Source organism: Melospiza georgiana, chromosome 18 (assembly GCF_028018845.1).
Source record: "Melospiza georgiana isolate bMelGeo1 chromosome 18, bMelGeo1.pri, whole genome shotgun sequence".
Taxonomy (NCBI): Eukaryota; Metazoa; Chordata; class Aves; order Passeriformes; family Passerellidae; genus Melospiza; species Melospiza georgiana.
Genome location: NC_080447.1, coordinates 10,450,310 through 10,475,444, shown reverse-complemented (window position 1 = coordinate 10,475,444; position 25,135 = coordinate 10,450,310). Strand labels below are relative to the sequence as shown.

Here is a 25,135-nt window from a genome sequence, read left to right as displayed (position 1 = left end):
ATGTGTTTGCTGTCAGGCAGAGATCAGAAATAGATCTTGCATAAGAAGAGCCACTCCAGAAGAAGACTGTCAGAGGCTGTACTTACCCTCCTTGGAGTCCAAAGCTGTTTCCAATTTCACAGCTGACACACAGGGAGAGAAATGGAGACTCTCTAATTTGTGCAGATAGTTGTTCCTTGTGATCTTTTACAGGGCTAGGTGTAACTGCCTGCTGAACGCCAGTGAGTTTGCTTCCAAAAGGAGAGGATTCTGACAAAAGACTTGGTGGCAGGTGGAGCTCATAGCAGACTGCAGATTCAGGCTGAGAAATTCCAACTTAAATATTTTTAGTACAGGCCTGAGAGTCAGATTTGTTTTCTATTCTGATATAATATGGACTTGCCATGTTATGTTGTGCTGTTCAGGGCTGCATGTCAGTTCTCCATTTCTGAAAGGTACATTTCTTTTGTGCTGTCAAGGAATTGTGAATGTTAGGATGAGGATTCTGGTTTGTGATCCTTGTTGGGATTCAGGTGCAGTGGCTGCAGACTTCACTGCCTGCAGTTGCTGCAGGCCACAGCCAGTTCTATCAATACAAAATGGAATATGTGGAGATTGAGGTTTAGGGTGTGGAACTGTGACAGCTGTGACTGAAAAGCTTCCCTGTGATAAGTGCTGTAACTTGTGTGTGGGAACATCATCTGAGGACAGTGGTACTGAAATCAAACAGCCTGAATCCCTGGAGGCCAGGAGCTGGAGTACTGGGGAAGGCTGGTAAATTTTACAGATCACCCTGTGATCCTTCTCTTGTGCAATCTCCAACTTCTCTGTCCAGTGAGCAGAGCCCAGCTTTGCTCTTCAGCATTGTGCAAACGTTGAGGTCAGATCAGCTTTTGCACACGCTGTGTCACAGGATGTGCCACAGCTGTGATGTACAAACCCTTGACAAACTTTTCCTCATTCTCCTGAAGACTGTTCATGGAGCAGTGGAAGAATATTTTGTGCTTCTCCAGCTTTGGAAATGGTTTCCTGTTATTCAGGACTCTGCCAGCCCAGTGAATCTAGGTAGAAAGGAACCACACAAAGGATTATCTTCTATTTTAGCTTCACACAACCATGAATCTGGAGGCATCCAAGGCTTGTGTAGCTGCATCTGGCCTTCTCAGGAGCCTTTGGTAGCTGTGAAACTGAAAATATTGATTTGTTTGGTAAGGAACATAGAACATGAATTCAATTTTCAGCAGCCAGTCTTAGCGTAACGTGTTTTTTCTTGGCATGAGCTGTTTGCTGCTCACCACTATAAACAGAGGGAAGTAAATATAAGATGTCTCTTTCCACTTCAGGTGTGGAGAAAACCATGCTATAAAAAAAGAAGATGCTGTATGTGGCAGGAAACAACCCTTCCTTCCATTCCAACCCCCTGATCTAGCACTTCTGGAAATGAGAAATAAATGGGAGGACACACCCTTGGGAGGGAGTGGCCTCTGAAAGTCTCTGTCCTCTATGCTGCCCTTGGATCTTCAGTGCCAGTGAGAGTTTGTTCTTCCTGGTGTTTCTGTTGGTGGCTTTTGAATGTGATAGGCAAGGCAGTGGAGTGCACAGCTGAGGTTAATTTGAAGAACTTCAAAAGGCTACACTTGGGTTTAGCAGCTTTTTGTCCAAAAACCAAAAAAACATATTCAAACCATATTTTGTTTCTCTGGAGCATTTTCCCTTCTGACAGGAGAAGGGACTTGAAGTACAAATCACTTTCAGTGTGAGGATGCTCAGCACACTTGTGACATATTGAGGAATATTTATCTCTGACCACAAAAGCAGTTGTGTACCTTGTGGGACTTCCATTACCTCAGCCATCTAATGAACTGTTCTGAGACAGGGGAAAGGGGATGGAAGTTTGGATCAGGAAGTTGGAGAAAGGCAGAATAACTGCATGTTTCTCTTTTGTAGGTGGTGGTTCATTTATCTCACTCAGTTTAAGCTGGAGTCTAGTGTTCAGAGAGCTAAGTGGAAAAATTCTGGTCCTACGGGAAAATCATTTGTGGTTCCTTCACACAGCCTGGACTGTAGGCAGGGAGTGCTGTGGATTTGTTATTTCATCCAGGAAGCTCTGCTGACTCAATCTTCAAGCACTTGTGGTGTCTCTCAGCCAGCATGCTGAGCTGGTGTTCCCATGCCCTGTGGAACTGGTTAAGATCAGGTTACCTCCCTGCCAGCTTGGTGCTGTGAACAGAGCCAGCAGCCAAAGGATTTCCCAGCCTGTTGCCCCCAGGATGTCAGGAGGGGGCTCTGAGGTGCTCCCCAAGGAACGGGGCTGTGGCTCCCAGGCACTGCTGGTGCCAAGCTGCAGACTGGTCAGCTGGCTCTCCCACAGTGTCCTTGTGCCCTTGAGAGCCCTGCAGCTGCTGGGCTGCACAGGAGCCTGCTGACTGCACCCTCACCCTGCAGACAGACAGACAGACAGACAGACCACTGCAGCTCTGGGTGGCACAGAAATGCATTCATTTGCAAGAACATGGTGTGGGCAGGGAGGATCTAGTGGTGACATGAATGGTTTTTCAGCAGAGCCACACACAACTAGCCCTCCTGCCCATCTGGGGGATCTGGTGGAAGCTCTGAGCTCACATGATGGCTTCTGTTGGGTTTTTGTAGCACACAGAGTTGGCTTATCTCCACTTTTATGGTCAGGAGTCTGTCAAAATCTCACTCTTCAGCTCAGCAGCACAAATGAGGCATCAGTGGGTGCATTGCACGTGCAGCCCTAGGGACTGAGCCATGTCACAGTCCTGGGGCTGAAAAGCCAAAATTTAATGTCAGTGTTGGTTTGGGTGGAAGCAGCAGATAATGTCTCCAGAATAGGGAGTGTTTCAGCTGGAGCTGTCTGCTGGCTGCATCTTTTCAGGCTGCCTTTTCTTCTGGTCTGCATCTGAGCTGCAGATGAGTTATGGGAATCTGACAGGAGGGTAGGTGATTTCTTTCAACTAATGGCAGGATGAGCTGGATTTACAATTTGTGTTCTGGCCTAAGTTGTGAAAGTAGAACATTTCCATTTAAAGCAGAAATTTTATCCATTTACTTGAACAAGAGCTCAATTCTGCCATTGGTCTTTTTAATATATTTTCTAAAAGCTGCTTAAGTCATACAATGGTTGGAGCTGTTCTTCCAAGAAACCTAATGAGTTTATCTAAAAAACTGAAACCAACACCTCAGCAAACTTTTATTGGATTAGTAAGTTGAATTAGTTTAGAAAGTATCTGGTGATCAGCAGGGCAAGTTCCAGGAACAGCCTGGGTTTGCATGCTGGGGAAGGGAGGATCCCTGGGCCTTTCCCTTACACTGGCAGTGCATGATGGTGTCAGCTCTGCTGCAACTACAGCCAGAGCACTCCAGGGTTTGCAGTTCATCCCCAAAAATGCAGTGAGTAGTTACTGATAAACAGTTCCTGAAATTGCTTCACACAGGCTGCATTTGCACACCCTTTTACAGCCCCAGGCTTGGGGTGGTGGCAGTGCCTGTTAGCTGTGACCAGTTAGTTGGCCACAAGCTCTGGAATAAACTCTCCAGCTTGGGTCTCAGTGGTTGGGAAAGGAAGCCACAGTCCTGCTGCAGCTGCTCATGCAGACCACATCTCTCACTGCAGTGTCTTTCTTTGTTTGGATGTTTGCTGATAGTGGTCAGAGCTGGGTGCATGTGCTGCTGTGCTGGGCCAGGCTCACTGCTTTGGCTGTCAGTGCTCCAGTTCTGGCACAGAAAGGATTCAGGGTGGCTGCCACCCCCTGATTCCAGCAGCAGTTCTGGCTGTCACAGGGGGGATCCTTGCTCAGTCTGTCTCTGCAGCCTGGGCTAGCCAGGCACATCTGCAGCTGGGAGGTTGCCTTTGCTTTTTGGGAGCACCCACACAAGTTTGTGAATCAGTGCTACAAATGCAAAATTTTGCTAATTTTAAGGGGCAGTTTTGATCTGAAAGTAGAGAGAAGCTTCAGAATATTAATAGTTGTTGTCTTTACTGTAATTTACCATGCCACATATTGATATTAGTTTGGACATTTGTTTTGTTAAGCAGTGACACAAGACATGACTTGCAGCAATACTTTGATAGTGAGAAAGCACAAGGCTTTAAACATTAGTACATTAAAGAGAGAGCTGAGTGATTTTACTGACCATGCAATCTGAACTTTCTCTAAGCAGGTCTGGGCAATGTGAAGTAAAAATCCCAGTGGCTGCTCTGTACTCATACTCCAGCAGTTGTTAGGTCTGGAAAATGACTTACCTTTTGTGGCTTGGATTTTTGTGTATCTTAAATAACAATCTGCCCCTGCTTCACAAGAAAGCTGAGCACTTTTGTGTGTCCTGTGTTCTAACCACTTTCTTGACATATTGATTACATTTTGGAAAACTTTTAGATGTCATCTCAAAATGTCTTAGTAAGCCAAACTATTTCACATGCTTTCTATATATGTGAGCTGGAGAACTTGAGGATTTTAAGAGCATATAATTGCACTTTGAGTTTTTAAGGTCTCATTTTGAATGTAGTCTTTGTATTTTCTTGCTTTTGTAGTCTCTGATCTTTTTACATTTAAAAACATTGATTTAAACCTGTTAATAAGTGTCTTTTACCTGGAAGTCAATGCCTTTACCTGTTCTTGATTTTCCTATTTCTGATAAGGCTCTTCCATTTTGCTGAGAAAAATCAAAATGGCAATTCCTGCCATCAGTGTTTGGGGCTCCCCACACCTTCTGCAGTCGAACTCCAGGGCAGTGAGAAGCCCTAGCAAGGCTCCAGCAAGTGTTCTTGCTGCAGGTCTTGTAGAGCACTGCAGATATTTCTTTTGAAAGGCTGTTTAATAGGATAAATATACCCAGGCTCTCCATTCCTCTGCAGTTACTCATAAGGTAAAACTGTCATGCCAGGGATTGGGTTACTGCCTTGAGCTGTCTCCCTCTATGTGAGCTGGAGCTGCATTTACTCCTGGAGGTGCTGGGGAGACTTATTTGAACCTAATGAGGTTTTTAAGGTTTGCATTCAGGGGTTTTGCAAAGAGGTGTCTCAGATGAGGCTGCAAGCTCAAACTGCAGTTCTGGAAATGCAATTCCTTTCCCCTCACTCTCTCAGGGGACAGCAAAATCAAGGATTTGAATTCAGCATCTTGCAGGTATTAAGAAAAAAGGGCTGGAGAATGGTGTGTGATTCTGCCAGTGAGAGGTCTGCAGTTTGTCTGATGCCAAGAGAGATATGATTACCATGTAAAGTCCATCTCATTGAGAGCTGCCCTTAGGGCTATCTTCATTTTTATTTCTATTTGCCAATCCTCTAGGAATCCTCTGCTGCCTAAACCAGGAAAACTTGCAGCACTTCTACTTATTTGGGTAAATAGAGGCAGGAGGAAATAGGGAGGTGCAGGTACCTGTTCTGTGCAGCTGCAGCAGAGGAAATTCTGTAGTTTGTGCTCTGACATCTCATCCTGATTCCCCAGTGTGCTGTGTCTGGGCTGTCAGGGACATGTGGCACCAGAGATGCTGGGGAGATGGGACTCTGTGGCTGAATGCATTTGCTGTGTGCTGGCTGGGTGAGGAATCCTGTCTCCAGTGCTACTCACTTTCCAGATGTCTCCTGCAAGAGGCAGAGCTACAGGCAGTCTGTGGTTTGATACATGTGCAGATGTGGCATTCAGCTGTTGAAAATGAAAGGCTGATATCTGAGGCATTTGAAGTATCTTGCTCCAGTTATGCTTCCATTTCCTCCCCAGCAGTAGATGAGATGGGGAAGAAAATTGACCACCATCCTTTTGATCTACTCACTGTCTTGATAATGCTGTGATTTGCTGTGTCAGCATGGCTTAATAATCCTCAGTTGTGGAGAGAGATGAACTGCATATGGAAATCCTTTCTCCGGAGGAAAGCAAATTTAGATTTCTCTAAATTGCCTCACTTAAAAAAAAAAAAGGAAAGGATAAATTCTAAACCGCTTATGAATAGTGGAAAATTATTTACTGCTTGAGGAAGAATTAGCATTGAAAAGCTGCTTGATGTCAGTTGGCAAATGTGAATTTGTCGATGCCTTGTCATGTAGGTTTTTTCAGAATTAATCCATGATGTGTTCTGCTTCAGTGTCACCTTAATCCAAGAGCATTTCTGAAATGCACAGGAAAGGGGAAGTGAACAAAGTATGCTTTGATATGCATGGGAAGACACATCTAAATATATAAATATCTATTTTTCTTTTTAGTCACTTTAAAGGGGCTGAGTCCAGCTCAAATTCCTGGAAAGGGGTGTTGGTGTGTGCATCAGTACAAAGGGTACCTCTTGCTGTTGCAGACTGCAGAGCAGCGCTGTGCTCCCTGGGCTGGTGCTGCTGCTGTGTCAGGCAGAGCTGGGCTGTGGGAAGCTGAAGAATGTGCCCCTGGCTGCTCAGAGGATGCTGCATGTGCAGGCAGCGAGTGCTGACACGCAGCCGTGCCGAGGGAGCCTGCCCTGGAGCTCCTCTGGGAGATAGCACAGGAATGTGCACTGTACAGCTGGGAATTTTCAGTGCAGCTTGAACTGGTAAATGGGGCTCAGCCTGAGGATTTGTCCTGCTCTTCTGCCTTGCTGCTTTGCTGGTAGAAGGGATGTTTTGTGAGTGGTTCAATGCACTGGACATCAGTGTGAGAGTTCTTGTCCTGAGCTGTTGAAATGACCAGCAGAGCTTTGCTTTTGCTGGGAATTACCTTGAAGCAAAGCAGTTGGTATTAAAGGGCTGCTTGTACATACCTAATTAATGTGCAGAATGGTGTGGAGCATTTGTAGACCAGAATACCAAGGACCTTTTAGTTAATAATGATCTTTGGCAAAAGTGAGGAAAGGGAGAGAGGAGCAAACTATTGTCCCTGCACCTCCAGGTGTCTTGGAGTGCTTTTTAGTGGTAAAGGTGTCTAATGTGGCATCATTCTTTAACTGTCCCTCCTCCACAGGAAAATCTTTGTAGAAAACCCACCTGAGTTCAAACAGCAATGTCCTCCCATATGGGGAGGATGTGGTTTGAGCAGCCCTCAAGACTAAATGTGATTTCAATTGATTTCAATTGAGTATGTAATTTTTGGGTTGTCCAGTGGAGGGGATTGAGTCTCTGTCCTTCTGTTTCATGTTTTCACACAGCTTTGCCAGGTGGCTGGCCAGGTTATCTGAGCCTGTGGAGGACCAGCTGTGCTTATGCTGAGGTGCACAGGGATTTAGGGTTTTCTTGGCTGTGTAACTGCTCCAGAGTAGCCATGACAAGCAGGAGTGTCCAGGTTGGTGGTGTTATAGCAAGTTTCCCTTTTGCACCCTCCTGAGAAGCGCTCTGTGAATGGAGTGGAAAATACAGATTTCTATATGCACAGCCCATAGATAGCTGACCCCTACCGAGTCTTTGGAAACTGGGGTGATTCTGCTCCGTGCACGTCTCTGAGCTGACATTTTGTCTGTGGGTTGTGTTAGTGGCTTGTTGTAGTGAGAGTGGAGAGAGGGGTGATCCTGGTTTGAAGGTCCGTTATAACTCTGGTTTACTTTACTGCTACAAAATGGTTAAATCTATTCTCTTGAGATGACTACGTGTATAATCTTCATCCTCGGGAGGCTGTGCCTCCTAGAGCCGTGTCTGTGGGTTCCAGAGAGTATTTGGGGCAGCGGTGAGGCTGTGGTGGGTCAGGGTGTGTGGCTCTTTCCGGAGCTCGGGGCGGTGGCTGCGGTGAAATTCGCCTCTCCGTGGGGAGGTGCAGCACACGTGGCACCGCCGGGCGTTCCTGTGAGCCTGAAACAGGGACAGGCTCCCGGCTCTTGGGGGCTGAACAGGTGAGCTGGAGGCGCTGCCAGGCCGGGCACTGCCCTGCGTTTCGTCGCTGTCCCTGTGAGGTGTTGGTGGTGCCCTCTGATGGATGGTGGGCACGGGCCCGAGTCACTGCCTTGCGGTGGCACAGTCTGCTGCTTCCGACGGGCTGATTCACACGTCCCGCAGCACGGTCCCTCAGGGGTCACCTTGGGCAGGAACACTTCATTACCCACTGAATCGATCGAGACTGTAATATTTCTATTTAAGCATTTAATATTCCATTTAAGGAGCAGTCACTGTTGTGAACTCAGTGCTGTGACGAGAGGTGCAGCACAAGGCACAGCATCCCTGTCACAGTTCATCAGGTTACAGGTGCTGGTCCCTTTTGCAAAAGAGAGAGTGATGCATCTTTTTCTGTTAATAAATCTCCAATCTTTCCCCTCATCTCTTATCTCATATTGTCTTCTGCTAGTTGTACAAATCCTATATGAATGCACAGTGCTTTGGGACCTCTTGGGATGAAGTGCTTAACGGAAAACAAAATGTTAATCCCTTTGGTTAATTTTTGGTTGGGTTTTGAATAATAGCCTCAAGTCACGCTCTGGAACTCCTTGGGCTGACCTCCAGGGGACGGACCTGCAGCCCGTGCCTGTGCATTGGGGAATCGCTTCCCCCTGGCAGGGTGATGGCTTTGGGGTGGCACGGTGCCGCCGCCCCTCTCACCCTGCCCTGGCCGGGGACGTTCTGCTGCTGCTGCCGGGCCCTTTGAACGGGCGCAATTTCGCATTTCAGCAGAGTTTCAGAGAGCTGTGGTTGTTGATGAGATTGGATCCGGGAATAGCGACGGGGAGGAACGTGAATGGGGAAGATCTTCCCTCTGTCATGGCTGTGAGCCTGGAGGAGCGGGGGCACAGGGAAGGGAGGACAGGGGACTGCAGATTTGGGGGCGAGCAAGCACTGAGAGAAATCCTTCACATCGGGAAACCGGTGTGTGAGCGCCTTTGCTGTCCCGCCCGCTTGGGGTGGTGCCTTCGTGCAGCTGCTTCGATATCAGTTGTAAAGTTGGAGTTTAGTTTGAGTAACCGAGTAATTCCTCTCCGGCCTTTTCTCCTCCCTCCGCTTTCCGTTCCTCGGCTTTGCCTTGTTTGCTCAAGTCAGGAAGAGGGAGGGCATGGGGGCGGTTAATCATTAACCTTAACTCCTTCACAGCCGTGGGGCTCAGTGCTCCTGGCATTTCCAGACCTCCCTTCTTCCGCAGACCTGTAAAAGTAAATCAGTGCGTGTAGCCGAGCTCACTGTGTGTGTGCCATCAGCAAAAGGCAGTGGGTGTCTGTCCCATGATCAGCAGCACAGAGAGGAGCCGAGCAGGGCAGTGCCTGTGGTGAGATGGTTACAGCTGCTGCTCCTGCACTGAGGGCTGGTGGAGGGTGGAAAAATGGTTCGCGTCCCCTCTGCAGGGCCGGAGGAGCCCAACACCCTCACGGGATTTTCACTTCCTGGTGGAGTTTGAATTGCCTTTGTCATTGGAGGGGAGAAGCAAAAACCACTCCTTCTAGGCAAGCACTTCTCTGGGAGGTGGTGTGCGTGAAACCTCCAGTCGCAGGACCTGCCCGACTGTAGGAATTGCGGTTGATCGGCAGTTCCCTGCAGGTATGTGCCTTTCACTCTGCAGCCCACCAGCCGTTCCTTTGCTTGAAAAGAAGATTCAGTTCATTTTTCCCCAGCTGTGGAATACTTGTCTCCCTTCAGAGAATCTGCTTCTGGGATATTTTGGTCCCTTTAGGAAGATAGATCCTGTGACTTTAATGGTTTGGAGCGTCTTTGGTGTATAGAAATAATTTAACACAGCATTTAATTTGCTAATGGCTGTATTCGACTCTCTGAGTGCAGGACTGCTTATTTTTTCTTTTGTGATGCTTTGGTTTTTTGCAAAGAGTGAATATAAAAGCAGCACCTTCCTCATGTTGTAATTCAATAATACTGTCCTCTTCCAATACATTTTCCTGCAGGCTTGCTAGGTGCATTGGCTGCTGTGGAGTGCTGTGCTCAGGAAGTGGCTCGGGGCTGGCAGGTGCTGCCTGGGGAGCTGTGGGCAGCCATTAGTGTGAGCAGTTGCTCGGTTGCTATTCTGGTGCCACCAGCTCCTTGTGACCTGGTGGGGACACTGCAGGGTGGCCACCCTCAGGCTGAGCCCCTGTGCCCAAACCTGAGTGTCAGGTACCTGCTGTGTGCAGAGGGGCTCTGCTGAGTCTCTCTGGGGACAGCTGGGTCTGTGCAGGGGGAAGGGAGATCCAGGGGGGTCACAGTGTCCCCTCCCAATTCTCCTGAAGTGTGTTCCTGTTTTCTGGCTGAATTCCACATCTCCAGAGGGACCTGCCGGATGTGTCCTGTGAGCATGGGGAGTGCTGATGTCTCCAGTAGCTGACTGCTCTCTAGCAGCCTTGCTGAGGTGTGCACTGGTGCTGCTGCCCCAGTGGAAAGCTGGGCCCGTGGCCAGCGAGGCTTTCTTTGGAAAGTGAGTGCAGCACAGACCTGCAGGCGCTCACTGGAGTTTCCCCTGCAGGAACTGCAATGGGCTCTGCAGGGTGGGCACACGGGCTGGAAGGTCCAGCAGGTCAGGATTTGCCTTTGAGTCACCCCAGAGGAGTGCAGGGTTGGGAATGGGCAGAGGATACATTTGCAGGGAGAAATCCAGAAGGCTGGGAATGCCATTTTATGCCTAATATCTGATGGGACTGTGAGATTTTTGAGAAGTGCTAACTGTGTGATGTGGGTCTTCTGCCTGGCATGAGTGACTGTGTTTGTAGCTGGTGAAGGTTTTCCTTCTCTTGAGGAATTTGTGAGCAGTCTCCACCCATCTAGTTAAGAATTGTTTCCAGAAGAAATGGCGTTTACCTGGCAGCCTCTGGAAACTTGTTAACTGTTTGTATGATGTACTGAGGGGGATTTTTGTCAGGAGAACTGAAATACATCCTCCTGCTGCTCTGATGGACCGCTCTGAGCATTTCATGCTTCTTCCCTACCTTTGGCTCTGGAGAAAACACCTCCTGAGATCTTGTTTCCTGCAGAAAGCAGTGCCTGCGGCCACAGTAAATGACTCTGTGATGATGTGGGGCCTGTAATTAGTCTGTGTCAATATCCTGTTGGAGTAAATCTCTGGACAGGCTTGCCTAGGTTGCACTTCTGCAGGGTACAGTGAGACTACAGGTTCCAGTTGTTGTGTGTTTTTCCAGTTAAGGCAAAAATCTGAGACTGACACAGCTTTTCTGGCTGCTTTGCTACATGTTGGTGTTTTCTTTGTAGTACAAGTTAGATTAACTCATTCATTCCTGAGCAGCAGTAGTGTTTTTAAAGGCATTTGGTAGATTACCCAAGATGAAAAGTCCTCCCAAAAAACTTCTGACACAGATACATTAAATGAGAAGAAAGAGAGAAAGCTCTAGTCCAGGTTTTTACCATTTTGTTGGGTTGTTTTGCTTTCCTGCAGACGCCTTACTGGCAGACCTGGAATCAACCACCTCTCATATCTCCAAACGCCCAGTGTTTCTCACGGAGGAAACTCCTTACTCCTACCCAACTGGAAACCACACGTACCAGGAGATTGCTGTGCCACCCCCGGTGCCCCCACCGCCTTCCAGCGACGCCCTGAATGGCACCGTGATCGACCCCTCAGAGCAGTGGCAGCCCAGCACACCCAGATACGGCCACCAGCAGGTGAGTGGGGCTGTGTGGGTGGCAGGGTGCTTGTTTTGTGAGTGCAGGGTCTCAGCAAAGTAAGGAGGAGGAAATAGGGAGAAGTGAGGATGGATTTGGCTGTGGAGCAGGGAAATGGGGGGGAGCTGGGAGTTTTTATTAGAATTAACTGGTTGGAGCAAATGGCAGAAAAGAATTTGAAAGCCATCGTCATTGTGCTGACAAAATGGTGGTGTGATGAGATTAGTGTTACTCATCTGTCTTGAGCCTGTGGAAGGCAGACTGCGGGTTTCCAGCACAAATCTGTGACTCATAGGCAGGTCTGAAGTAAGGGGAAAACTGTTCCTGGTGTAGCCCATCTGATAGAGACTGGCTTGACTAAAGAGCAGATAATTTATTTTGTTCTGCCTTGTCAATGCATGGGTTTGTAATGCAGTAGTGTATATATTTGTTTTGTATTCTCTGTTTTCAATGCAAATCTTGTTTCCACAGCCTCAGTCCCAGTCTCCTATATACAGCTCTAGTGCCAAAAGCTCCAGTGCCTCCGTTCCTAGAGACGGGCTCAACTCTCCTACTCCCCGTGCCAGTGAAGAGGAACACGTCTACAGGTATCCTGTCCCTTTTGAGATAAGCCTGACTCACAACTTGAGCTTGCTGAGGGTCAAGCTGCTTTCTATAAGTGGAAACAAAACTGCTCTCTGTGTGTTACATTGCTTTGTGGCAGTTTTGATTGCCTCTTTGGTAACACACCACTGTAACTTTCATACTCACTTCAAACTCTGACCTGGCCCTTGGGCTTGCTCAGCTGCAGGAGGTTAAGGATCCATCAGACACAGCAGGATCTGGATTGTGTTGTGAAGGGTATGATCCAGACACAAGTGACAAATCCACCCCCCTGCTAAAGAGCACAAAAGTTCTTCAGGAGGTGGATGGCCTTGGGGTTATTTTTCCCTGGGAACTCAGTACTTGTGCTCTGGGGTGTTGTGCAGGGACTTGAGTTTTCAGGTAAATTCAAGCTTCTTAAAAGTTCCCTCTCAGTAGGTGATTGACAGATAGCAAGTTCACATTTGCAAAGGCAGCTGCTCTCACTCTGAGAGGTTGGAGGAGTAGCCTGCACAGCAAGACAGACCTTTCTGCTGATATAGGGATGAGTGCTGTCAGAAATTCATCCTAGGCACCTTTTTACACTTTGGAGATTGGTGTTTCTTTGGAGTCATAATCTAACCATGCCAGCTCTTTCTGCTGAGCAGGAAGTTGCTTCCAACCAGAACTAATTCTGGTGAGAGCTCAGCTCCTCTCTGGGCAGCCTAGCCAGAGGTGGTCCAATGGAGATGGTAATTGCAATTTTTTCAGATGACTGCATGCAATTAGTATTAAATGAAGGTAATTAGAGCCCTAAGTCCTCTTGAACAAGGGTCTGCCATGGCTTGGTTCTGGTGTTAGTTGTAACTGGTGTGTTGTTTCGACGTGAAGTATGTTCTCCTCAGGTTGCAGTTGTGGATCTTGTTTTTCAACCTGAAGAGAAGGATAACTTCCTTATGGAATTCATAATTGTCAGTGGTGTTACAGGTGTCAGAGTCCTTAACCTGCTAGGTACTAACTTTTTGAGCATAATGTGGTCCTGTGCACAAGGCAGAAGTTCCCATTTTGGATTTGGAAAATATCTTTTTGATAAAATAAGAACCTCTAGAGCATTAAAAGTTATTTGTAAAGTTCATTTGTAAAACCAGGAGAAAAAAATGTTCCTGCCACTGACAATGGAACGACTGTTACTATAGTGTAACCACTATACAAATCACTGCATTTATGTGAAGTTCTGCTTTGGAACAGTTTGCAATTCTGTCTGGTAAATGATATTACCCATATAAGACTAGTAGTAATTACAGATAGTGCCTTATACATGCATGAGTGTTTAACACAGTAGCAAATAATACCAAGTTACTTTTTTATGAATTGATTTGATTTCCCCAAATTAAAGGCTGGGGAGACTTTGAGAGTTGCAAGAGGCTATGACATATCCTACTGCTTTTCAGTTTCTGCTGCTAACCTGAGGCTTGGGCTTTGCCTCTGTCTCCAGTCTGTGCTAGCCCTGCATTCCCTCGCTCAGGGAGGAGGCTGTTGCTGCTTGGTGTGGTGTCAGCAGAAACAAGCCATTTTCCCGTACATGAGCTAATGGTTCTGCTGCTGTTCTGTGCATTTTGGATCTACAGACAGTTAACTCTTTCCTACAGGGCTGGGCAGCACATAGTCCTGAAATCAGAGGCCCTGTCCATCAATGCTATTTTTCTAATTTACAAGAATAGCAGTGGCTGTGTTTAGTCATGTCACAAAGCATGTGTCTTCTTTACCCCCAGAGCTAAAAGCATCAGCCTGAAAAGACCACAGCACATGTGTAAACTTTGGGAACCCGACGAGTTTCCCTCCATCCTTCTGCTGTATCTTGAAGTTTCACATTTCCCTTTTATCTTCAGTTTCCCAAACAAGCAGAAGTCTGCAGAACCGTCTCCTACAATGACCAGCTCCTCTCTGGGCAGCAACCTCTCAGAACTGGACAGGCTCCTTCTGGAACTGAATGCTGTTCAACATACCCCTGCCAGTGGCTTCACAGCAGGTAAGGAATAGGAAGACATTTGGCATGAGTGGATAATTTGATTCTCAGAATAGTACCTTGCTTTTTCTTTCCAACATCCTTAGTGAGGGGGACCCCTCCAGCCTTTAATCAAAGATTTATTTAGTGAGGGTGGCATCTCCTGAGGTCTGAGCTGCAGCACCCTGCTCAAAGCAAGGCCAACTTTAAAACTGCCTCTGACTAAAGTTTCTGAGTTAGTTTAGGTTGCTCAGGCCCTTGCACTGTTAAGTTTTTAATATCCTCGAAGATGGAAATTCCACAAGATTCCCGGACAATGTTTTGTACTTGCCTGTGATTAGCAGATGTGTGTGTGTGGAATGGGGCTCTGAATGGCTCTTTTCTGCTCCCGTTTCTTCAGATGAGGCTGGCAGAAGCCCATCACTGCCCAGCGTGGCTGGCCCTCACTATGTTGTCCCAGAGAACAGCAGCTCAGGGGGAGGGAAGGCTGCACCCCCGACAAAGGAGAAGCCAAAGCGAAATGGTGCCCGTGGGATTGAAGATGTGCGTCCCAGCGTGGAGAGCCTGCTGGATGAGCTGGAGAGCTCCGTGCCAAGTCCAGTGTGAGTAATGTTGGGGTGGTTGCAGGCTTGGGTGGGGTGGGATGGGCTCCTGGGGGAATGGTGACTGTAGTGTAGGGGCAGCTGCTGCAGGACAGTGATGGGCTTTGTCTAAAGGGTCAGAAGTCAGGCGGGTACTGGTGCTTTGTAATCTCCTTCTGGATGGAAAATTGCATAAGTCATCCATTAGAGTGTAGACTGTTCAAGCTCAGATTTACAGCTGACCACAAATACAAAATGAATGTTCAGGAATCATCTGTTTGTTAGTGGATGGGATGTGTGTGCACACGTGAGGCAGGGTCTGCACGTGCTGGGGATGCTGGGCCAGGTTGGGCTGTGCTGATGAAACTCCTCATGCTCTGCTTACTTGGGGGAACAGTGGGACTTCAGTCTAGGAGTGCCCTCCAATGTTTAAACACACTCTTCTTAAAATTTTATTTTAATTTTCCCCTTGGCCAGGCCTGCAATCACTGTGAGCCAGGGTGAGGTGAGCAGCCCCCAGCGTGTCACGGCCAGTCAGCAGCAGACCCGAATTTCTGCTTCTTCAGCTACACGAGAACTGGATGAGCTGATGGCATCTCTCTCTGACTTCAAGGTACCCTGTCATGGCAGATTAGTGCTTCATCTTGTCTCTACCCAGCCCAGTCTCTCTTGCCTGTTAACCACATTTGCTGACCTCGGTTGGTCTCCAGAATGCCTCCTTTCCCTCTCACATTTGCTCTGATAAACTTCCTGTGGTGTATTTGTGCTTTCTGAGTGGGGCTGTAGGTGTCCTTGACTGCTATAAATTCTCATCACTGGCAGGGGAAGGCAGTTCTGGGATCTGTTTTTCCTTCAGTTCTGCAGTTTGTCTGTTTGCCAAAGATAATGAGCTTTGTTACTGCTCGGTAGAGTGAATTATTTTGCTGTGCTACAACTAAATGAAAAGGAGAGAGGCATGGGACACCACTCTGCTTTCTGACAGAGACCAGGCCCTTCTGTTCTGTGGGATGACTCCTCTCTGGAGTGTGTTTTACCCTGATGTGCTTTCCCTGAGGAAAATGGATATTCCAGGCATTTGGTGTGAGCACTGAAGCGTTTACCTCAGACAGAAGGAGATTTCAAAGGTTTTATCTTAAACCAAAATCTCTTATTCACCTCAACATGGGATTAAAGTTTCAGTTTCTTGTGGGGGCAAAGGATAGTAAGTACTATTCAGTGTCAGCATATGTGCTTGAATAACGTTTTCTTTATTCATGTGGGTGTGTTACCACTCCTGCGCTAGATGATGAACTATGGAGGTTGTTCTCATGAGATTTCATTTACCCATACTCATGGCAAAATGAAAAATACTTTCTCACTTTCTACTTTCAGCTGATTTGCTTATAGTTTTACTGAACTGTTGGCTTGGATTTCTTCTGAGAGAGATGGAGAAAGCAAATATTTCTTTGTTAGGTTTGCCTTTTTTACATACCTGTCTGCTTTCTAATCCTAAATCAGTTCCTAACTCTCTTTATTCCTGTATGGAAGATTTTGCTGGATGCTTGAAATTTCTTGTGTGTGTTGAACTCCATCACCTCCTAGATGACATTAGGTGGGGCAGCCAGAGCTGAGCAGTGTTTTGTGAGGAGAGGTATAGAACATGTAGTGACAGCTTTTTCTGTTTGCTGTTCTTTCTGTGCTTGGTGAGTCCCATGGAGATCAATACAACACCCAGAGCTGTGACAGGTGTGTGAGTTCAGAACCTTGCACTGAGCACACGTGTTCTGAGAAGCTTCACTTGCCTTGTCCTTGCTGGAATAGGATTCAGTCTACCATTCCTGGCACATGCACCTAAATCAGTGAGCACCTGTGAGTTCCTCAGTGTTTTCTCTAGACTTACTGTAGTTGTGTTTAGTCACAAATATGAGCACCTTAGTGTTGCCTTTTTACTCCTTCTGACATCCTAGGGTGTAGTGCAGGGTAGCCACAAGCTCTGTTCAGCCTGGTTGGAGCTCTGCAGTGTTGTGAAGCTGGAGAGAGTCCAGGCCATTCTGTGCCCTGCTCCTTCTGTGTGCTGTGGGAGCTGAGCCCTGTGGCCTTGTGCCCCTGCTGCTTTTATCAGAAACCAGCTCAGGGTGTGGCCCAGCCTTTGCTCCCAGGTGAGCTCTTGGCAGCTCAGAATGACCTTGCCCAGCACAGGTTTCATTGGTGAGAACAGGGAGTGGACATTTTAAAGTGTGGGTGTTCAGTGCTTTGCACTCTGGAGAAGCATTAGAATCTCCACTAAAACCTGTGTGACAGAAATGAGCTGCTGTGGCTACCACCACCTGCCTTCCTGGCTTAGTTTTCAGTTGACCTCAGAGACCAAATTGAAATGTTAAGATTTGGGCTTTATTAAGCACAGCATTGATATTTTTGTGAAGCATTGAGCTCATCTGTGCCTAAACATTCTTCCTGGAGCACAAGAAACATGGCCTCTGTGATCATTTCCTTTTGCTGATGATGTCATTGACTGTTTTTAAGTTACTTTCCTTTTCTCCCGTTGTCCAGGTTACTTCATTTTCCCTTCAGTCCTTTTTGTTTGGTTATACCTCTTCTGTTTGTGCCAGCTGGGGATGTTAACTTGGCTGTAAAAATGTATTCTAGTCTGTACCAGTGTCAGAATGTAAGGGAGACAAGGGGAGTCCTTGTGAAGGTGGAATATGAAAGACTGCTGTTGGAGCATCAGACCTGTGTGTGACTGCAGGATATAGGACAAAAAACCCAAATATGATGTGTAATTAGCTGGAATTGATAGAAGTTGCAATAGATGAGGATGGGAGGAGTGGAGGGCACTGGTGCCTGATTTGCCTTGTACCCCTGAGTAAAAGGTGATGATTCATTACCCTTTTATTATATTTTGCTCACCCTGGTTTGTTGCTCCTCTTTTTGCTTGCAGAATCCATTTGATTTTGGTTATCTGGTTAATCAGTCATCAGGCACTGAGATTACTTAATGCACTTGTTTTTTTACCCTCTGCCATTTCTGTGTAATGTGATGCCTGCTCACTGCATAGCTGGATACTTGCAGTTAACTGTTCTGTTACTGTAGAGTGCTCACCCATTGCTCTTACTTTGGAATTAGTATGGTTTCAGTATGTTGAAAATACTGTTTGAGCACAGTGCCACTCTTGCCTTGAAAGTGACTGACTGCATTTTAGGAAGTCTGGAAGCCAAATGTGAAGTACAGCATCAAACCAGGTTACTTTTACAGGTGCACCCAGCTTAGGCAGAATTCAGGGAGAGGGCATATTGGGATATTCCCTCAGTTTAATATACTGGCTAGTCATTTTCCTCTCAGCTGTGACTGTGGTCACAGTAGCCTGGCTGTGCTACTCGAAGGGAAGAGAATCTGTAATGAAATTTGGTCTCTTATTGCTCTTTCCTTTCTGAGAACAGTCTCCTTGTAGCACTACTGGTGTGACTTTGCAAGCGTGTGTGTGTGCCAGCTCCTGGCCCCTCAGCATGGCAGGAGCTCAGATCAGCTGAAAGTTATTATTCTTCCATTTACTGACAGGTTTTGTGCATGTTCTGGTTAATTCTATAGTTTATTTCATTATAAGTATCTCAGAAAGGTAAGTGGAGACTGAGGTAGCATACCTGGGGCTTAGGAAGTTATGTGCCCTTCCACCTCAGAGCACAAGCATGTGACTTCTTTAGGCTTCTCTGGAAAATATGATGAAGAGTTAGAGCAGGTCTTGATAGCTCTTGGATTTGGAAATCCTTTGTGGGTACATTTTTAAAACTGAGTAGGCACAGTCTTGGTCTCAGGTTGTCCAAGTTGCTGTTATGAGTCTCCCTTTCTAAGGAAAAGGAGTACTATTACTTTGTCTCCTAGAGTTTAGTCAGGAACCACTGGAAGTGGGGAAAGAAAGACCCATGATATTTTGTTTTCATAAGATCCTGTAAGTCAAGGAAAACCAAAACCTCTGTATTAATTGTTCTTCTTAGAATGTTTTTGTATCAAAATTAATACTGATTTTATTACAATGTCAATGTGGAGTCTTTGGCCTAAGGGGAAGAGGCTAATCTGCCACCTAAGCAATGCTCACAAGGGCATGGAATGACTGACAGGCTTGTATAGATTCAGTGTGTGTCGCTTCCAAGGTGAGATTAGTGATGTGAATAGAACAAAGCCCATGTCATCTGCTCTTTGCTGTGAATGCCCTGAAGCTTTGTTTTCATTGCCATGTACTCAGCCAACTGGAGCATTTTATTAAGTGTATCAAGAAGAAAATGTCATGCTTTGTTCTATTAATTGATTGAATTTTTTGCAGCTTTGGAATACAAAATTTACATGTCTGACTGTGAGCTAGTTTACGTGACCTTTATTCACAGTCAAGACACTCCTGGATTTGGAGCTGCACTTGCCAGCAGTGGCAGTGGCCATGCCACGTCCCCATCACAGCTGCAGGTGAACACTGAGCTATCACTGAGGAGGAGGGCCCAGGAAAAGGATCCCAGTAGCTGTAGAACTCGTGAAGATCAGTACAATGTCATACTGGTTCTGCTTTTGGGTGTTTCGTTTTTCTTCCTTAATCTTGGAAGTAAGGATTTGGGTCAGCATGGGTTTTTGGTTTGTGAGTCATGATTCTTATAATGCTTAATTTTGTGCCTTTCTTCCTTCTCCTTATCTCTGTCATTATCTTTTTCTCTCCTTATTCCTTCTATCTCTTCTTTTGCAGACTAGTTCCACTATGTCTCTGATTTCTGAATCTTCCCTTGAACCGGTTCCCAGTTCAGCTAATGCAGACTCCAGCAACACTCCTCACAGTTTAGCCGTGCTGTCCCATTCCAAACACCCTTCTGCAAGTCACAGTGGGGACTCAACAGTGCCAGCATCTGTCCCCCCAGCAGACACCTGCATTGAGGAGGGCAGTGACACTGCAGTTCTGCCTGTGGCAGGGCACCCTGCTGCCCCTCCACCTGTGCCCCATTTAGCACAAGCTGTCCCTGTGCCCCCACCACGGAGCTCCTCTGGTTATGCTACTCGTGGGGAGCAAGTGGCCTCTGCCAGCTTAGTTCAGCTGAACAGAAAGCCTGACTCTTCCAGAAATACTTTCCAGGCTGTGCCAGCTTCCAATGTGGAGCTTCTCTGTAGGTCTGCTACTGTGGAGGCACGGGGCTTAGGTTATGATGCGGCAAAAGAGACTGAGAAGAAGGAGCAGAGAACTGACCCCAAAATCTCAAGTGTACCCATTTCAAAGAAGGGGAAGATAGCCAAGGAGCTGCATCAGCAGGGAGCAGCACTCAGGGAAAACTCAGCTCTTTCGTCCCAGGGCAGAAGTGTGGAAACAGCTTTAGATGAGCTGTGGCCCCTGGAGCTGCCTGCACATGTGCCAGAGGTGCTTGCAAAGAATGACAGTGTTTTGGATTCTGTTAATGAACCTTCTGTTGTTGCCCTGGATCGGTGGGATGTCTTCCCAGACACTAAAAACCAGTTGGGCTTTGTAGTGAAGCAAGGACAGGAGCTAAAAGCTGAAGTGCCACATGAAACCAAGGTATACCACAGTCCTGATGTGGGCAAGAAGAGGCAGGGCAGAGACAGAACTAGGAAGGCAGGTGCTGCTAACACGAACAAGGCCAGAGGAGACCAGGAAAAGGAGCAATTCAGAAGCTCTGCAGTCACTCCGGAATCTCCTGAAACCTTTGGGAAGGCTGGATGGGATCTGCCATGTGTCTCCAAACCACCCATTGAGAGGATTTCTGCATCAGGCCAGGCAGGCACTGAGTGAATGTAGGAGTAGGGCGAGTCCTAGCCAGGACTGTTCTGCCAGCACACTCACAGTGTGTGCATGCAGTGAGTGTGCCCCAGCTCACCCCACTAACAGCACGAGCTCTGAGCACTGTCACTGGCAGCTGCATCTCACAGGGCTTCACAACCCCCAGCTTCATCTTGTGGTCTCTCCTGCATGTGATTCAGCAGCACAGAACATGGCAGTTTGTAGGGACTTCCTTGTGAAGTGGACTTTCATTCCCTAACTGGGGTAAGGCTCAGTCCACAGAGACCTCCAAAAAGCTGAAAGGGCTGTTTCATGCTACTGATTGGGATTGCAGCTCCTCTGCTCTGTTTACTGTTTCAGGTCTCATTACTGAAGCTGTCAATGTTCTTTTCCATTCTGGAAGTACACTTTGTGCACCAGACATCTCTGACCAAGAGCCTTGTGCCTGTCAAGGGCAGACACAGAAGCACAGCTCTGTGCCCTTGTGATGCTGAGGTTTCTGTAATGCTCAGTGGAGTGCTCATGCTGCACCTCCTATCTTGGCTTCCCACTGGTTAATCTTTCCCTTCCTTTTCTAGACAGTTATTTTTGGCTGCTGTGATTGTCCTTACAGGGTTTTTCCTTGCACTGAGTCACTGTTCTGGGCTGTGCCAAGAGGAATTTTGGCATTGTGGAATAAATGCCATCACTCTTCCTGCTCACAATTGTCACTAATGTATTTGAGTTTGTGCTATTGCATCTTGGGGCTTGCTCTGACTTTGCTCTTCTCTGCTGATACTATTGCCTTTGTCATTTAGATAAAATCTTTAATCAAGAGGACAAAAGAGACTGCGAATGTGCATCCAATGTCTCGGGACCTCTCTCCAAGGCGCAAACTAGGTCCTGCCATATTCCACAAGACTGAGTCCCAGGATCGCTTGATTGAGGAGCTTCAGGACAGGCTGGGCATCGATAACCAGGAGCAGGAAGAATGGCCAAGCCAGGATGCCTGGCTGACAGAGGGGGTCATTGTCACTGCCAGGCCCCGGGGGGAAGAGCAGAGTGGTGAACAGCAAGTAGAGAAGGTAGAAAGCAGGGTCACATGTGCTGGGAAACTCCAGCATGTCCCTCTGTCCAGATCCCATTGTGTGGAGGTGCAGATTGAGTTTCTGAGCATCCTAAACAACACAAAATGAAGAAGTAACTATTCACCCTTGTCTGGCCTGAGAGAGAAAGCAGCACAGGGTCCTAGTTCTGGATGTTTAAGAACTGGAGTGGGATCTGAGGGAGCTGCTTATGGTATCTGTTGATGCAGTCTGCTGCTATCACATCTCAAATGTCCATGAGAGGATTATTTTTAAAACCCCACTGGGAAGCCTGACACACAGGCATGCTTTGTTTTGTCCAGTGCTGTACCTGTGCAGGGGTTTCTGGGGATGAGTAAAATGGTGCTCTTCCTTAAGCTACACAGAGCAGCACCTTTTGTAGCTCCCTTCTCCTTCTTGCTGCTTTTCCCCCTTAGATAAACACACTGGTAGCAGCCAGCCTTCCTGTTAAAGGAAGTGCTTGTTGGTTCCTCTTTGGATTTATTCACCTTTCTTCTTCCTCCCTGTCTTTCTAGGTGGTTTTTCCTCCAGAGTCCCCGCTCCTCTCCAGGAGGACAATCTCTGTTCCTGTCTCTTCCCATCTCCAGCCTTCCAAAGAAGCTGCAAAGATAGTCCCTGCTAATGCTGCTCCTTCTCCTGCTTCTGGCCCTGCATCTCTTCTCTCACTCCCACCTCAGCCTTCCTCTGTGTCATCTACCCCAGCTCCTAGTCCAGTCTCTTCCTCTTCCTTCAGCTTGGCTCCCCAGCCTCTCTTCCAGTGGGAAGCTTCTGATAATGATTATCATGAGGTTTCTGTTGTGGGCACCCCTCCTAATGAAGATCCCAAACATTCCTGTTCTCCCCAGACCTGGACTCCTAGCACCAAGGCAGTTGTCTCTGTTGGCTGTCAGACTGAAGATGAAGCTTTCTTCCCAGAAATGCAGGCAGGCTTCTCTATTCTGATTTGTGTTTTTAGCAGTATTTTCCAATCCAACTAGTGCTTGTAATTTGACAGCTCAATAGATAATGTGTTCAGGTAAAGGCTGGTATAAACTTCTGGATGGAGGGAGGACTCATGGACAATATCTAATCCCAGCTGTAGTAATGCACAGTACATGTCTGTGCAATAACTTGCTGGGATATGTGGGTCCTGTGTGTCCTGACAGTCACTTCATGCAGCAGGGATTCTCATTTCCCTCTGAGATTAAGAAGGTAACTCTGAAACACAGCCTGGAGCTCTCCCTGCCACAATCTCTCTGAAGTAGGGGGAGTAAAAGGTGGCAGAGCATGCATGCTGGAAGGAGCAACTCAGCAATCCTTCCTGTGTTTGCCCTTTTATGCAGGTGTCCACTGTATGGATTTGGGGGAGGAGATGGCATGGTCCAGACCTGGGTTCTGCATCTCCTGCCAGGGAAGGGCTGTAGCTCCAGAATGGTGGGGAGTCTTTAACACATTTGTGCAGTGCAGTGTTAGTGTGCAGGCAGCTCTAAAGCAGTGAGCAGGAAACATCTCTGCATCCTGACCTGTTGTACTTTGCAGGTGACCTCTGCTCCTCCCCTAGTCCGCAGTGCCAGTCTGTTGGCTGCTCCTGCACCCTGGGGCCCCACAGCCCCTGACAAGGCAGGATCCCCTTTCTGTTTCCTCAGCATGATGTGTGCTCTTTGGTTGATGAGTGTGCTGGGATCTGCTCCTGGGGCTCCCAGCACTGTTAATGTGGATAATGTCCTGTATTGCATGGTGTGCTACTCATAGAGCTCCTTTCTGAACTTGACTGATGGCAGATCTCATAGGGGTGGGAGTTTGAAGGGCCTTTGCATGATCAGTTTGCATGAGGATGATGTGCTGAGTGTCCCCTACAAACAGCATGCATTATGTACAGGAGGTGGAGACAAGCCTCTTTCAGGTGGGGGCTCATTTGTGAGCTCTCAAGAGGGCTGGATGGCCAGGCCAGCTAGAAATGGAGGTGTGCACAGGTATTTGTGCCTGCTCTGGGGTCAGCCATGACTGCAGGACTGTGTGCTCCCTCCATGTCGCTACAAGGGCGAAGTGCTCTGTTGCTATGTGTTAAATTCATCTCATCTCCTTTCTCCCTGGATGGTATTTATCACTTGTGTGTGGCATCTGTGCCTGCCCTGCGTGGCAATAACCCCTGGCTGGAGCAAGAGAAGCTGTGATTCTTTCCACACAGTGCAGCCCTTTTCTTCCTGCTGCACCATGCAGGGAGCCTGGGCTTTATCCTGGGGCTCTGGACAGGCTTTGTCTCCAAACACTGTTGTCTCTCCCTGTGAGAGTGTCCTTGCAGGCGTGTGTGTGCTTTGCAGACAGTCACTGTAACAGTTTTTGGTAGCAAATGTGGTTGTGTTGTGTGGTGAAGGGTTTGTTTTAGGCTGAGGATGCTGGGGTGTGATGGGCCTGCTCTGTGCTGCTGGACTAGGAGAGGTCAGTTGAGAGAGGAGGGGAAAAGCTGTGTGTTAGGATCCACTGGGAGTCACTGCACGTGAGGCAAGGCTGGGGAGTGTGTGGATGTGTGTGTAAGAGCAGATAAATTCATGTATGTCATGAGAATGTTTATACAAATGAGCAGAAACCAGGATTTATCACTGAATAAACTGGTCAACTGCAAGGACAAGCAGCTGCAGCACAGGGAATAGAGCTCCTCCTGTGGCTGGAAGGGCAGGGTCTGCCAAGGCTTGCAACACTTCAGCATGTCCCTGCTCCTTTGGCTATGCTGGCAGCAGGCTGGTGGGTTGTTCATAGGCATAGATTTTTGTCTGTTTTAATTTACTCTCTTAGTAAAACAAAATGTGCTCTAAACCCAACTTTGTGTGTCCCTAAACCTGACAGTAGCTGTGGCAGTGCCAAGTCAGCTAAAATAATCTCTTATTTCCTTGCTGGGGTTTGTCTGTAAAGGAGGCTGTGGTGGCCAAGGAGAACATAAAGCTTTGTTTATAAGTTATGAACCTCAGTAAAACATTTCTCCCCTCCTCTGGAAGCCTTTCCAAGCCGTGTGTGCTGTGGTGGTGCGAGTTTCAGAAACGGCCTCTGAGACAAGCATCCAAATCCCCTTTTCCCTACTGGTGCATTTCCAACTCCAGTACACCTAGCACTGCCCTCTCTGTAGGCAAACAGCAGCCAGCTGGGAGAGAGTTCCTTCCTTCCTGCTTCCACTTGCTTAGCTCAGGCACAGGGTGAGAACCACCTGAGAGTGAGAGAGAAACTTGGCAGACACATGTGCAGATGGTGGTGCAAAGGGAAAAAATGTTCTAGCTGAAAGGGAGATGAGATGAAGGAGAGAAGAGCATCTCTATCAGAGAGGAGAGACAACTGGGAGCAAGAGCATAGGAATGGAGAGAGGTCAAGGAGAAGGGGCCCTCTGGATGGCGTCTGCTTTGTCAGCTGGCCAGGAACTGATGAGCTAAAGGGAAATTTTTGGCAGAGGCTTAGAGAGCACTGTACTGAGTGCCTGGGATGTGCTGGTGACTGTTGTTGTATGTGCAGTGAAAGAAAATCAAATTCTCAGTTCACAACTCTGCTGTTACATATCTCAGTTCTCTGCTTGTCTCTGCATGGGCAGAATACATGTGTGTACTTGATCCTGGCTCTCACAGCTTCTTCAGAGAGCGTGGCTGACTCCTGTCTGTCTCTGCAGGGGAGTCACTGGCAGCAACAGCAGGCATTTATCTGATCACCATAGCAGCATTCACCTTA

At 47.5% G+C, this 25,135-nt stretch overlaps 1 protein-coding gene across 3 annotated transcripts in view; it reads left to right on the top strand.

The window, feature by feature from the left end:
- The window catches only part of PXN (paxillin), a 41,761-nt gene that overhangs the window by 12,520 nt on the left and 4,106 nt on the right, over positions 1-25,135 (top strand). Inside the window, exons 2-7 of one of the 3 annotated variants that reach the window (XM_058037102.1) lie at positions 11,250-11,476; positions 11,948-12,063; positions 13,927-14,066; positions 14,443-14,644; positions 15,101-15,236; positions 22,967-23,047. In XM_058037102.1, coding sequence (XP_057893085.1) covers positions 11,250-11,476; positions 11,948-12,063; positions 13,927-14,066; positions 14,443-14,644; positions 15,101-15,236; positions 22,967-23,047 — 902 coding nt within the window. Of the gene's footprint in view, positions 1-11,249; positions 11,477-11,947; positions 12,064-13,926; positions 14,067-14,442; positions 14,645-15,100; positions 15,237-19,325; positions 20,392-22,966; positions 23,048-25,135 lie in introns of those variants that run through there. The other 2 variants (XM_058037100.1, XM_058037103.1) reach the window with 2 other exon arrangements.